Source organism: Gobio gobio, assembly GCF_949357685.1.
Source record: "Gobio gobio genome assembly, chromosome: 14".
In the NCBI taxonomy this organism is placed as follows: Eukaryota; Metazoa; Chordata; class Actinopteri; order Cypriniformes; family Gobionidae; genus Gobio; species Gobio gobio.
Genome location: NC_137107.1, coordinates 53174117 through 53186636, shown reverse-complemented (window position 1 = coordinate 53186636; position 12520 = coordinate 53174117). Strand labels below are relative to the sequence as shown.

Genomic DNA, 12520 nt, shown 5'->3' with positions numbered 1-12520 from the left:
CGAGTTGCCATAGCCTTGTGGATATGCAATCAGCTCATTCTGAATGCCAGTGTTTTGAAATGGCAAACATGTGACTTTATGTCAGATTGTTGTGTCTTATGCAAAGAACCGTGTTCAGTGCATTTAAAAAGTGCCATTTTGAATTGCAAAATGTGTGTAAAGCAGAAAATGTGTTTAGACTTTTGAAGACTTGAGAAGAGGTTTTGCTCTCTGTGTGTCAGTTTAAATAATTGTGCTGTCCATGTCATTTCAGTGTGTTAGCAATTGGAAAAAACGGTATTAAAGTCCCCCTCAGATTTCAAGTTAATATTTCAATAACTTCAGCACACTGTGTTTTATGAAGTTTGGGAAACACTAGGCTATAATGCAGGATCCTAAAGAAGTCTTAATTTGACCTTCATAAGGCCTTAAAATGTCGAGCAGAAAGTCTTAAATTCAATATCATGGCATTAAATTAGGACCCTATGATTTCTGCGAAATTGCAGGTTTCATTCATAAAAATGTAATTTACTTTATAATGCAGAATTTGTCTAAAGTAGGTCAGTCACTTAAAGGGACAGTTCACTCAAAAATCTCAATTCTGTGATCATTTCCAAACTCATAAGACCTTCGTGCATCCAATAAAGCCGTCGAGTCTCTTCAGATCATCTGGAATAATCTGCTCGATCCGTATGGATCAGTTTCTCTTTATGAACTTTCTGAAGCGTCAATGGAGGGACCGAACATTTTAAATGACATTAAAAATATCTTTTGTGTTCTGAAAATGAATGAAAGTCGGTAAAATTTTATTTAGTCCAGAAAAAAGAAATAAAACTGATTTCATAGGGCCCTAAATTTGCAAAAAAAATTATGTTCTTCCTCCAGAGTTTTGTTTTCCCGCACAAATTAAAAACAAGATACATTTAGCCTTGATTCCTGAGAAATGTGTTGATTTCTATGAACACATTGGCTGATATTTGTTCTTGTTTAAATCATAAAATCACGTTCCCAATATTTCTTATATCAAACTTCTTTGCCATTTTTTTTGTAAAATTAATTAAAAAGTGGTGGAGATCTTGTTTTTTCAAACATTGAAGTGTCACTAATACACTCATCGTGTGCGTAGACATTTACACTCGGAGAACATATTGACGTGTTCCCAGTTTATTCCTTAAAATGTATTTAATTGGTCTTAAAAAGGTCTTAAATGTACCTTCATTACTTCATACAATTGTTTCTGTTGTGCTGTGTTAAACTCGTCATGAAGGGAAGTCACGCTGGTCTTTTCTTCTCTATTGTGCCGTATATGCGAGTGAATCGCTTCTCAAACAAGAACAGATGTAGAGAGGGCGGGGCTTGATTGTGTCTGAGGGGAATTGATTGGATGGCTGTGGTTTGCTATTGGCTGATCTCATGTGAGTGACAGGTGGCCCCGCCCTTGCCCCAGTAAACATGTCATCGCGTTCTATTAATGTTACTGGAGGAACGTTTGTTCATAACTTTGAGAGAACCTTGGCAGAACGTTCCCTGCTATACACTCTATAAAATGCTGGGTTAAAAACAACCCAAGTTGGGTTGAAAATGGACTAACCCAGCAATTGGGTTGTTTTAAGCAAACATTTAACCCAACCGCTGGGTTAAAACGACCCATTCACTGGGTTAAAACAACCCAATTGCTGGGTTAGTCCATTTTCAACCCAACTTGAGTTGTTTTTAACCCAGTATTTCTTAGAGTGTATTTAAAATGTGCATGGCAGAGACTCATCTGAACGTCAGGACTAATGGATGTGCATTCCAGTTAAAGGCACAATATGTAAGATTTTAGGATAAAACACCCAAAAAAACACTAGAACAATGTTAGCGATTCACTAATAAATAGTGTTCTTAGAAAAACGTTCTTATTTTTCAGAATATGTGTCAAAACATATCTATTGAGTTGTTTTAACCCAGCGGTTGGGTTAAATGTTTGCTTAAAACAACCCAATTGCTGGGTTAGTCCATTTTTAACCCAACTTGTGTTGTTTTTAACCCAGCATGTTTTAGAGTGTAGCTACAGCAGGGAACGTTCTGCACAAACAAAATAGATATGTTTTGACACATATTCTGAAAAATAAGAACGTTTTTCTAAGAATGCTATTTATTCCTGCATATGCGAGTGAATCGCTTCTCAAACAAGAACAGATGTAGAGAGGGCGGAGCTTGATTGCGTCCGTGGGGAATTGATTGGATGGCTGTGGTTTGCTATTGGCTGATCTCATGTGAGTGACAGGTGGCCCCGCCCTCATCATCAGAGAAGAGATGAAGTTTTTCTGACTCAAGATTACCAGAATTTATAAATGGATAATTCATTTAATAAACACTGCAATATTCCATTTCATGATGATTTTAAATGTTTTAGTTAGTGATATACTACATGTCAAATTGACCTGGGCCAATCATTTTAATTATTATGTGTTAAAAATATCAAGATAATGACTCAACAAAGGGCCGTTATGATGCTGTTATGATTCATGATGCTGGTATTAAAAGGTTGAATCCGTCAGTCCAGCATCACAGTGGTGAGTTCTGCACAAACTCACAGTTTCCTGCAAATCTGCAGATGTATTTCTCTGTCTCTCGATGTGTTTGGCTGTGATTGGCTGACGGTGCAGGAGTGTGTCTGAAGTGCAGGGTCAGTCTCTCTCTCTCTCTCTCTCTCTCTCTCTCTCTCTCTCTCTCTCTCTCTCTCTCTCTCTCTCTCTCTCTCTCTCTATCTCTCTCTCTCTCTCTCTCTCTCTCTCTCTCTCTCTCTCTCTCTCTCTCTCTCTCTCTTTGCTGTGGCTGTAACGCAGCAGATGTCTCACAAACACACAGGAACCTCTCGGCCGTTTCTAAATTAAGAAAGAGGGATGTCCCGATGCGTGCTGGAAGACTCTCAGAGCGTTAATGGCCGTGATCAAACACGGATCATCTGAGAGAAATATCATATCAGACTATGTGTGATTTATCGTGATTATTAAACCATGTCACAAACAGAATGATCCATATACACTATATCGCCAAAAGTGTTGTGATGCACATGAGCTGTAATGCCATCCCATTCTTCATCTGTAGGGTTTAATATGGAGTCGCAGCTCTAACAGCTTCAGCTCTTCTTTCCTCAAGGTTTAGGAGTGTGTTTAGGTGTTCTATCGGGTTCAGGACTCCAGTTACTCCACACCAAACTCCTCATCCATGTCTTACTGGAGACGCTTTGTGCACTGGTCATGCTGGGACAGGAAGGGGCCGTCCCCAAACTGGTCCCACAAAGTTGGAAGCATGAAATTGTCCAAAATGTCTTGGGAGTTCCTTTCACTGGAACTAACCCCTGAAAAACAACCCCACCCCATAATCCCCCCTCCACCAAACTTTACACTTGGCACAATGCAGTCAGGCAAGTCCCGTTCTCCGGGCAACCGCCAAACCCAGACTCGTCCATGGGATTGTCAGACAGAGAAGCGTGATTGGTCACTCAGAGAACACGTCTCTGCTGCTCTAGAGTCCAGTGGCGGCTCGCTTTACCCCACTGCATCCCACGCTTTGGTGATGTGTGGCTTGGATGAGCTGCTCGGCCATGGAAACCCATTCCATGAAGCTCTACACACTGTTCTTGAGCTCATCTGAAGGACTCAGAAGAGTCTGGAGCTCTTGACCCAGTGACCCTCAGCATGCGCTGACCCCGCTCTGAGAGCGGCCCATTCTCTCACTAATGTGTGTAGAAGCGTCCAATGAAGGGATTGAACACCTGAACTCAGTGATTTGGAGAGGCGGCACAATACTTTTGGCTACAGTGTTGGGCCAAGTTACTTTGAAAAGTAATGCATTACAACATTGCGATACTCCCTTAAAAAGTAACTAATTGAGTTACTTAGTTACTTTTTAAGAAAAGTAATGCGTTACAATACTTTTGCGTTACTTTGCGTTACTACAGCTCTGGATAATGGAGGAATAGATGCAGGAGAAAAAAGTTTGACCAATAAAAACAAAAATTCTAGTAATTTTCATCATCAAAGGTCAGCAGCAAGACATTGGTCAATTAAATATAAAGGTAGATTATGCATAAAAATAGTTAAACATTTAATTATTGGAGGTTTGCATAGTTCTCTGATTTTGCATTTGACTGATTTTATTCAGAATCTTTATTGCGCAAGTGAGATAAATAAATACTCACATTTAGTCTAGAACTACAATAACCATCATGTTCACACACACACACACACACACACACACACACACACACACACACACACACACACACACACACACACACACACACACACACACACACACACACACACACACACACACACACACACACACACACACACACACACACACACACACACACACACACCTCTGCTCTAACTCAACATGAGGACAGGAGAGCTGTCAGTCAAACTAATGTGAAAAAGTAACTCAGATATTTTGTTGTAAATTTGAAAAGTAATGCGTTACTTTTCTAGTTACTTGGAAAAAGTGATATTATTACGTAACTCAAGTTACTTGTAATGCGTTACCCCCATCACTGTTTGGCAATATAGTGAAGTCATTCTAAAATCATGTGGTATTTTGTAGCTTTATATGTTTTTGATTATTTCCGTCATTTCCTCCGTCAGCAGGAAGTAGCAGAGACGTCTGTTCCCGTTCCCGTGGATGGAATCACCAATGGTGAGGTGGAGGATGTGGATGTCGTGAACGCGGACCCTTCGGAGTCCGGCATACCCCCGGTCGGAGTCTCCATGGAGGCGGAGGAGCCGGTGGAGGCGGGGCCGATGCTGGGGCCGCCGGAGAAGCCGCGCTTGGTTCCTGGGCATCCGTGCAGCCTCTGCAACCGCATGTTCATGTCCATGCAGGGCCTGCGCTCTCACGAGAGGAGCCACTCCGCCGTCGCACTCGTCAACAGAAGCGACAAATACAGCTGCCAGTTCTGCCACTTCAACTCGCCATTCAGACACAAGTGAGTCACAAGCTTGACCTCTGGGGCTCTTCGGCCATTTCTGACCGGAACATGTTCTGTTTTGAAATATTAAAAATCACAGCTTCATCAGAATGATATGAAACTTGGTGACTTTTCTAGCATTAGGGATGCAACAATACATTTAGTCCACGGTTCAATACATACCTCAGTTTTTAACCACGGGTTTCAGTTCGGTTCGGTTCTGATGGCTTGTCACATCAGTTTTTTGTTATTCTATTCTTAGGCGACAGGAACAGAAAGAGGTTAAAGGGTTAGTTCACCCAAAACTGTAAATTGTGTGATTAATGACTGAGCCTCATGTGGTTGGACACCCGTCAGACCTCCGTTCATCTTCAGACACAAATGAAGATATTTTAGTGTAAATCTGATGCTCTGAAAGGCCTCCATTGGCTCAACTTTACACTCTCAAGACCCTTAAAAGACACTAAAGACTAAAGTTACAAAGTCCATCTCACTACAGCGGCTCTACAATAACTTTATGAAGACGAGAATAGTTTCTGTGCGCAAAAAAACCCTAAATAACGACTTATATAGTGATGACGATTTCAAAACACGGCATCATGAAGCTTCGAAGCGTTATGAATCAGTGAGTCGATTCAGCAGTTCAGAGCGTTATGAATCAGTGAGTCGATTCAGCAGTTCAGAGCGTTATGAATCAGTGAGTCGATTCAGCAGTTCAGAGCGTTATGAATCAGTGAGTCAATTCAGCAGTTCAGAGCGTTATGAATCAGTGAGTCAATTCAGCAGTTCAGAGCGTTATGAATCAGTGAGTCGATTCAACAGTTCAGAGCGTTATGAATCAGTGAGTCGATTCAGCAGTTCAGAGCGTTATGAATCAGTGAGTCGATTCAGCGGTGTGAATCGCCAAATTTCAGCAGTTTGGCGGTTTGACACGCGATCCGAATCATCATTCGACTCACTGATTCATAACGCTTCGAAGCTTCATGATGCTTTGTTTTGAAATCGTCATCACTATGTAAGTCATTATTTAGGGTTTTTTTGCGCACAAAAACTATTGTCGCCGATTCATAAAGTTATTTTAGAAAAACTGTAGTGAGATGGACTTTGTAACTTTAGTCTTTAGTGTCTTTTAAGGGTCTTGAGAGTGTAAAGTTGAGCCAATGGAGGCCTTTCAGAGCATCAGATTTACACTAAAATATCTTCATTTGTGTCTGAAGATGAACGGAGGTCTGACGGGTGTCCAACCACATGAGGCTCAGTCATTCATGACACAATTTACAGTTTTGGGTGAACTAACCCTTTAAGGAGAAAAAATACTATTTTTTTTTGCAATACTCTTTCTTTATTTTACTGAAAGAATTGAAAAACTTTAAAAAAACCCTTGTACACATTCCTAGTGTATTGTATAATATAAAATAAATATATATAAAGATTTACACTGGCAGCTCAGAGCTGTACAGCAGCATTAAAGTATGAAATTGAATGAATAAATGTACAATTAAAACACTACGACTTCACTATAAAATATACACTGATTCTTATTAAAGCTACTGTATTAATGTTTTTCAGTCAAGAGCAGTGAGGGATTTTCTCTTTGTCTTTTGTTGTTGTATTAACATTAAAGGGATAGTTCACTCAAAAATGAAAATTCTGTCATCGAGAAATGAATACATGTTATGAACAATATTAGAGTGAGTAAATAATGACATTAGAGGTGAACTGTCCCTTTAAGGCCAGCGTGTTCACTATAGGCTGCGCCGCTGTCAATTAAAGACCTGCACACATCTAATATACACACACACACACACACACGATTTTACTTTCACTTTAGACATAACCGACTGTGTTTATGTTAACCATGTGTGTATTTGACAGTATTAGCGCACGACATCAGTAAGACGACAGTAATCTCGTGTTTGACAAGTGTTTAGTGCGCGCTCTGAAAAGCGCATGTTAAAACCGCACACGCGAATGAGCCGGCAAGGCTTTAAAAAACATGCAAATAATGAACTTTAGTGATTGAGAATAACTCTAGTGTCCCGTGAGTATAACTCCACCACTGACCTGTGATGTGAATGGATGTTGTGTTGTTCAGTATATTGGGATGGAGGCAAATTATAGAATTTGTAGAAAAATACTTAATTAAATGCAAAACCGAAAGAAACGCAATTCACAAGCGCGTATTGAACCGTGAATGCCGGACTGAACGGCTCAATATTATATTGAGAATTGTGGCATCTCTAGTAAACACACAACAAAATTGTGGTCATGATTCGAGCATGCTGATTGGTCGTTAAAAAAATACTCCCACTTGTGCTCTTCGGTCAAAAATGACCATTATATGAGAAATGAATGGGAAATCTGCAAAAACACAAATTCACAGAAACAAAATCTATATTTCTAAAAAAAAAATCATTAAATGTGTTGAAAAGAGAACTAGTGAATCCTCAAGCCTCTCCATAGAGACCTCTAGTGGTTACACACATGGCTGCAGGATTTATTAAATAATTCCAAAAGAGGCGCTAATCTGCCTTCAACAAAAATTATTTTGAAGGCCTGGTCTCGATTTTAACCTGAAATACTGCAATAATTAAAAAACATTTTTTTTAAATAATTTTCAATGGTAAAAATAGACCATAATTATTGCATTAATATAAAAAAATACCATCTCAAATACAAAATTAAAAAGAACAAATATTATTGAAGAAAAATCAATTGCATTGGTTTGACTGGTGTGGAGGAAGTTTGATGTTCAGGTGAAGACGACCTGAAGGAAGAGCAGCAGAGGTTAAAGCACTAAAACAGGCCTGAAGATCAGTAGATAAATCTGGAGAATCCCGAGGGAAGCGCGTGTGCGATGCGGATTCAGCTCAAACAGTGTCTGCTTCCCTGGAGTAAATCCTGATTCCCAAGATCCCTGTCGGAGACGCTGTGTGTCACAGTCTAAAGCAGGATCTTCTGCGTGTGTTTCACTGATCTGTAGCGTTATCATTACACGGCTTTTCCTTCTGGGATTTTGCTGTTAAAGGGACAGTTCACCCAAAAACTAACAGTAGCCCATGATTTCCTCATTCTCGACTCATCCGAGGTGTGTGTGACATTCTTCTCTCAGTTATATTACACAAGTCCAGGCTAATCCAAGCTTTATAACTGCAGTAATAGTTGCTCTGTTTTTAAAAGTGCATCTATCCGTCATATAACTGCTCCAGCGGCTCTGGGGTGTTAATAAAGGCCTTCTGAAGCGAATCGACGCGTTTGTGTGAGAAAAATATCCATATTTAAAACTTTATCAAGTAAACTTTCGGCCTCCGCCTTCCCTGGTCAATTTATGGAGAAAGTGTGTAAAGTTCCCCTGCGGATGGAAAGACTAACGTCATGACGTCACACACACATCTGGAGTTTCACTTTCAACACTTTTCCACGGAAGGCGGAGGCCGAAAGTTTACTTGATAAAGTTATAAATATGGATATTTTTCTCACACAAATGCATCGATTCGCTTCAGAAGGCCTTTATTAACACTCCATGTGGAGCAGTTATATGACGGACAGATGCACTTTTAAAAAACAGAGCAACTATTACTGCTGTTATAATGCTTGGATTAGCCTGGATTTTTGTAATATAACTCAGATTTTATTCGTCTGACAGAAGAATGTCACTCACACCTCGGATGACTCGAGGATGAGGAAATTATGGGCTACTGTTCGTTTTTGGGTGAACTATCCCTTTAATGTAGCGCTGGTTTAGTTCTTCTCCTCCATCTGTGTGTCTGAACGCGCTCTCTCTCTCTCTCTCTCTCTCTCTCTCTCTCTCTCTCTTTCTCTCTCTCTCTCTCTCTCTCTCTCTCTCTCTCTCTGTGTGTGTGTGTGCGCATGTGCGGTCACTCAGGGGTGTGTGTGAGCGTTTGAGCGGGTTGCGGCGTGTTTGAGTCAGTTACTTTTTTCCTATTTCCTTTTTCCCTTAAATTTGTTCTGAAAGTTTGGTTTAGTATTTAATTGTCACCGCTTTAATCACCTTAGGGTGAAAATGGGGACAAATTCAGATGGTTGTGCTCCTTTAACCGCTCAACATGGGTGTAAATGTTTACCTGATGAGTCCATTACAGTTGAGGACTGTCTAATTGCGATTAGCAGTGAAGTTGCTGCGTGTAACATTGTGTCCGCATCCAGGATGAATAAGGCTGTTGTTGTTTTTTTAGAAAGAAGTATCCTTGGTTCAGCATCTAGTTGAATTTGGTTTATCCGTCAGAGATACTTTTTTAGCGTTTTTTCCGTTGTCGAATCCGTCTACGAAGGTTATACTTTCGAATGTGCCCCCATTCATCACCAAAGATTCACTTGAGCGTTTGTTAGGACGGTATGGTAAGATAGTGGGGCCGATTAAAATGATTCCTTTAGGATTAAAAAATCCAGAACTCAAACATGTCATGTCATTTAGACGTCAGACATTCATGATCCTGAACGCTGAATTTCAATCCTTGAATACATCAGCGAAAACTACTGTGTTGGGTAAAGATTAATCAATTTATATCAGTACTGAATCGATGAGGTGTTTTACTTGTGGGAAGTATGGTCATGCAAAATTGGTATGTTCAAGGAATGATGAGGCTAACAATAATGTGGATGAGATTATTCCTTCTACTGAACAATTGCAATTACAAAAAAATTACCAAAAACAATTACCCTAGCATTTTCTTTTCCATGACATCCATAAGTATTGGATCTTTTAACATCAATGGATGTCGGGACACAACAAAGAGACTTGCTTTGTTTAATTATTTACAATTAAAGAAGGCGGACATTATTATGCTTCAAGAGACTCATTCTGATATACAGAATCAGACACAATGGAATTGTGACTGGAAGGGAAATATTTTAATGAGCCACGGGACAAATCTTAGTGCTGGTGTTGCTATACTTTTTTCTCCATGTGTTTGTAATCAACCAGTTATGTCTGAAATAATACCTGGCCGACTTTTAAGAGCAGATATTGCGGTTGGACAAATCAGGTTTTCCTTTTTTAATGTATATGCTCCAAATGTTGGACATGAGCGTAAGATATTTTTTAAAAAGTTGTCAGATGCTTTGACACAGTGCCCACAGGATAATGTTGTGGTTGTAGGAGGTGATTTCAACTGCACATTAAACCCTGATTAAGACCGAAACCATGATGAACCACATTCAAGTTCTGCAGAAGAGTTAAAAAATGTTGTTGGGTATTATGACTTTGTTGATTTATGGAGAGATAGTTTTCCTGGGGTTAAACAGTATACCTGGTTAAAAGTTAACTCAAATGCTTTGTCGGGAGCAAGACTTGACCGATTTTATGTTGCTAGGAGTAATAGTGGTAGGTTTTATAATAGTCGAATAGTACCATCTTTTCTATCTGATCACCATTATATATCCATAGCTGTGTCTGTCCTGTCTTCTAAAATACACAAATCACACTGGCACTTTAACAACAGATTATTACAGGATCACTCTTTTGTTCACTCTTTTTGCCTTTTTTGGCAATCTTGGAGAGAGGAGAGATGTAGTTTTCCTTTAATAAGTCAGTGGTGGGACATCGGCAAAGTACATATTAAGATATTCTGCCAACAATATACTGCCCATAACACCAGAGATCTGAAAGAAAAAATGAGATCACTTGAAGAAGAAATTTTGAGACAAAGTAACCATGGTGACTCTGCTGAATCCATTGAGAGGAATAAACTCCGTTTAAAGACTCTGTTGGAGGAGCAAGGAAAGACCTCCCTCTTAAGGACCAGATATTCCCAACTAAATGAAATGGATGCTCCTTCTGCTTTCTTTTTTGGTTTGGAAAAAAAACCAAGAGAACATAAGTATTTTAATAAAATGAATTTACCGCAAGGTGGGGTGACAACTGATCAGCAGGAGATCCGAACTCACGCACTTTCCTTTTATGAGGACCTCTACTGTGCTGAACCATGTGACAGATCAGCGGCAGAAGAATGAAGATCAGATGAAGATCAACATATCCTTGAGAACCCCATCTCCTTTGCAGAACTCTCTATTGCCATCCAGGAGATGAGCCCTGGGAAGTCGCCGGGTCTAGACGGTCTTTCAGCTGAATTTTATCGAGCCTGCTGGAATTTGATTGGAGAGGATTTGTATGCAGTTTTTTTGGAAAGTTTTAACAGAGGGAAACTTCCATTGAGTTGCCGGAGGCCAACCGTAACATTGCTACCAAAAAAGGGAGATCTTGGATTCCTAAAAAACTGGCGACCTGTGTCACTGATCTGTGTTGACTTTAAAATTTTATCTAAATCATTAACTAATAGACTCAAAAACTATATGACAAATGTAATCCACGAAGATCAGTCATTTTGTGTCCCAAAACGTTCAATTTTTGATAATCTTTTTCTCGTAAGAGATATTATTACAGTTGCACAAAGACACAAATTGGACATTGGATTCATCTCTGTGGACCAAGAAAAAGCTTTCGATAGGGTGGACCATCATTATTTGTTTAAGACCCTTGAAGCTTTTGGTTTCGACACTTATTTTATTTCTCTTGTCAAGCTGCTGTACAGTGACATTTACAGTATGATACGAATTAATGGATCTTTAACGAGGCCTTTCTCCGTGACTAGAGGAATAAGACAAGGATGTCCTCTGTCTGGTCTTTTGTACTCTATTTCCATTGAACCCCTGTTAGTTATGCTGAGGAAACAGTTGGGTGGTATTGTTGCCCCAGGCTTCCCAGAAATTGCCCCGGTGAAATTAACAGCATACGCAGATGATGTGACAGTAATAATCAAGAATACTGACGATGTTACCAAACTTATTTATTGTTTAAATAAGTTTCAGAAAGCTACATCTTCTCGTATAAACTGGGATAAATGTGCAACTTTGTTGTTGGGAGACTGGGTAGATATAGGACCACCTCGATTGCCACAACAATGTAAATGGGTTAAAGATGGAATTAAAGTACTTGGTGTTTTTTTTGGGACCGCTCAATATACTGAAAAGAATTGGGAGGGATTAGCAAATAGAGTGATTGGTAGATTGCAAAAATGGCGATGGCTTCTCCCACAGCTCTCCTTCAGAGGGAGGGGTTTGATTATTAATAATCTGGCTGCCTCAATGATATGGCATAGAGTAACTGTTTTAAATCCTCCTAAGGAATTGCTTAATATCATTCAAAAAGCTTTCGTGGAGTTTTTTTGGAACGGTTACCATTGGCTTATTCCTGGTATACTTTACCTCCCTGTGGCAGAGGGAGGTCAAGGACTAATACATGTAGAGTCCAAAATATTAGGAATGAGATTACAAACATTACAGAGGTTGTTATATTGTTCTGACTCTTTAAGGTGGGTCACATTTGGGTTGTCTATAGTAACAGATTTAGGTGGGATAGGTCTTGACAAACAGATGTTTTTAATTGAAAAGCCCATTGAGGGAAATGCGCAGGATTTTTCAAGAGCAGAGGATGTGCACTATGGGGTTTCAGAGCCTTTGTTTTTTAACCCCCTTATAAAATTACCATCTAATTTGTCTGTTTTTGTTCCACATTTTTTAAATGCTGGTGTAAGTACAGTAAGGGATCTAATTGATTCGACACAA

General features: G+C 39.6%; 1 protein-coding gene across 5 annotated transcripts in view; it reads left to right on the top strand.

Moving 5' to 3' along the window:
- znf462 (zinc finger protein 462) overlaps positions 1 to 12520 on the top strand; it is an 83758-nt gene that overhangs the window by 49284 nt on the left and 21954 nt on the right. For 3 of the 5 annotated variants that reach the window (XM_079834807.1, XM_079834804.1, XM_079834805.1), the window contains exon 5: positions 4614 to 4954. In XM_079834807.1, the coding sequence (XP_079690933.1) occupies positions 4614 to 4954 (341 nt within the window). The remainder of the gene's footprint in view (positions 1 to 4613; positions 4955 to 12520) is intronic. The other 2 variants (XM_079834808.1, XM_079834806.1) reach the window with 1 other exon arrangement.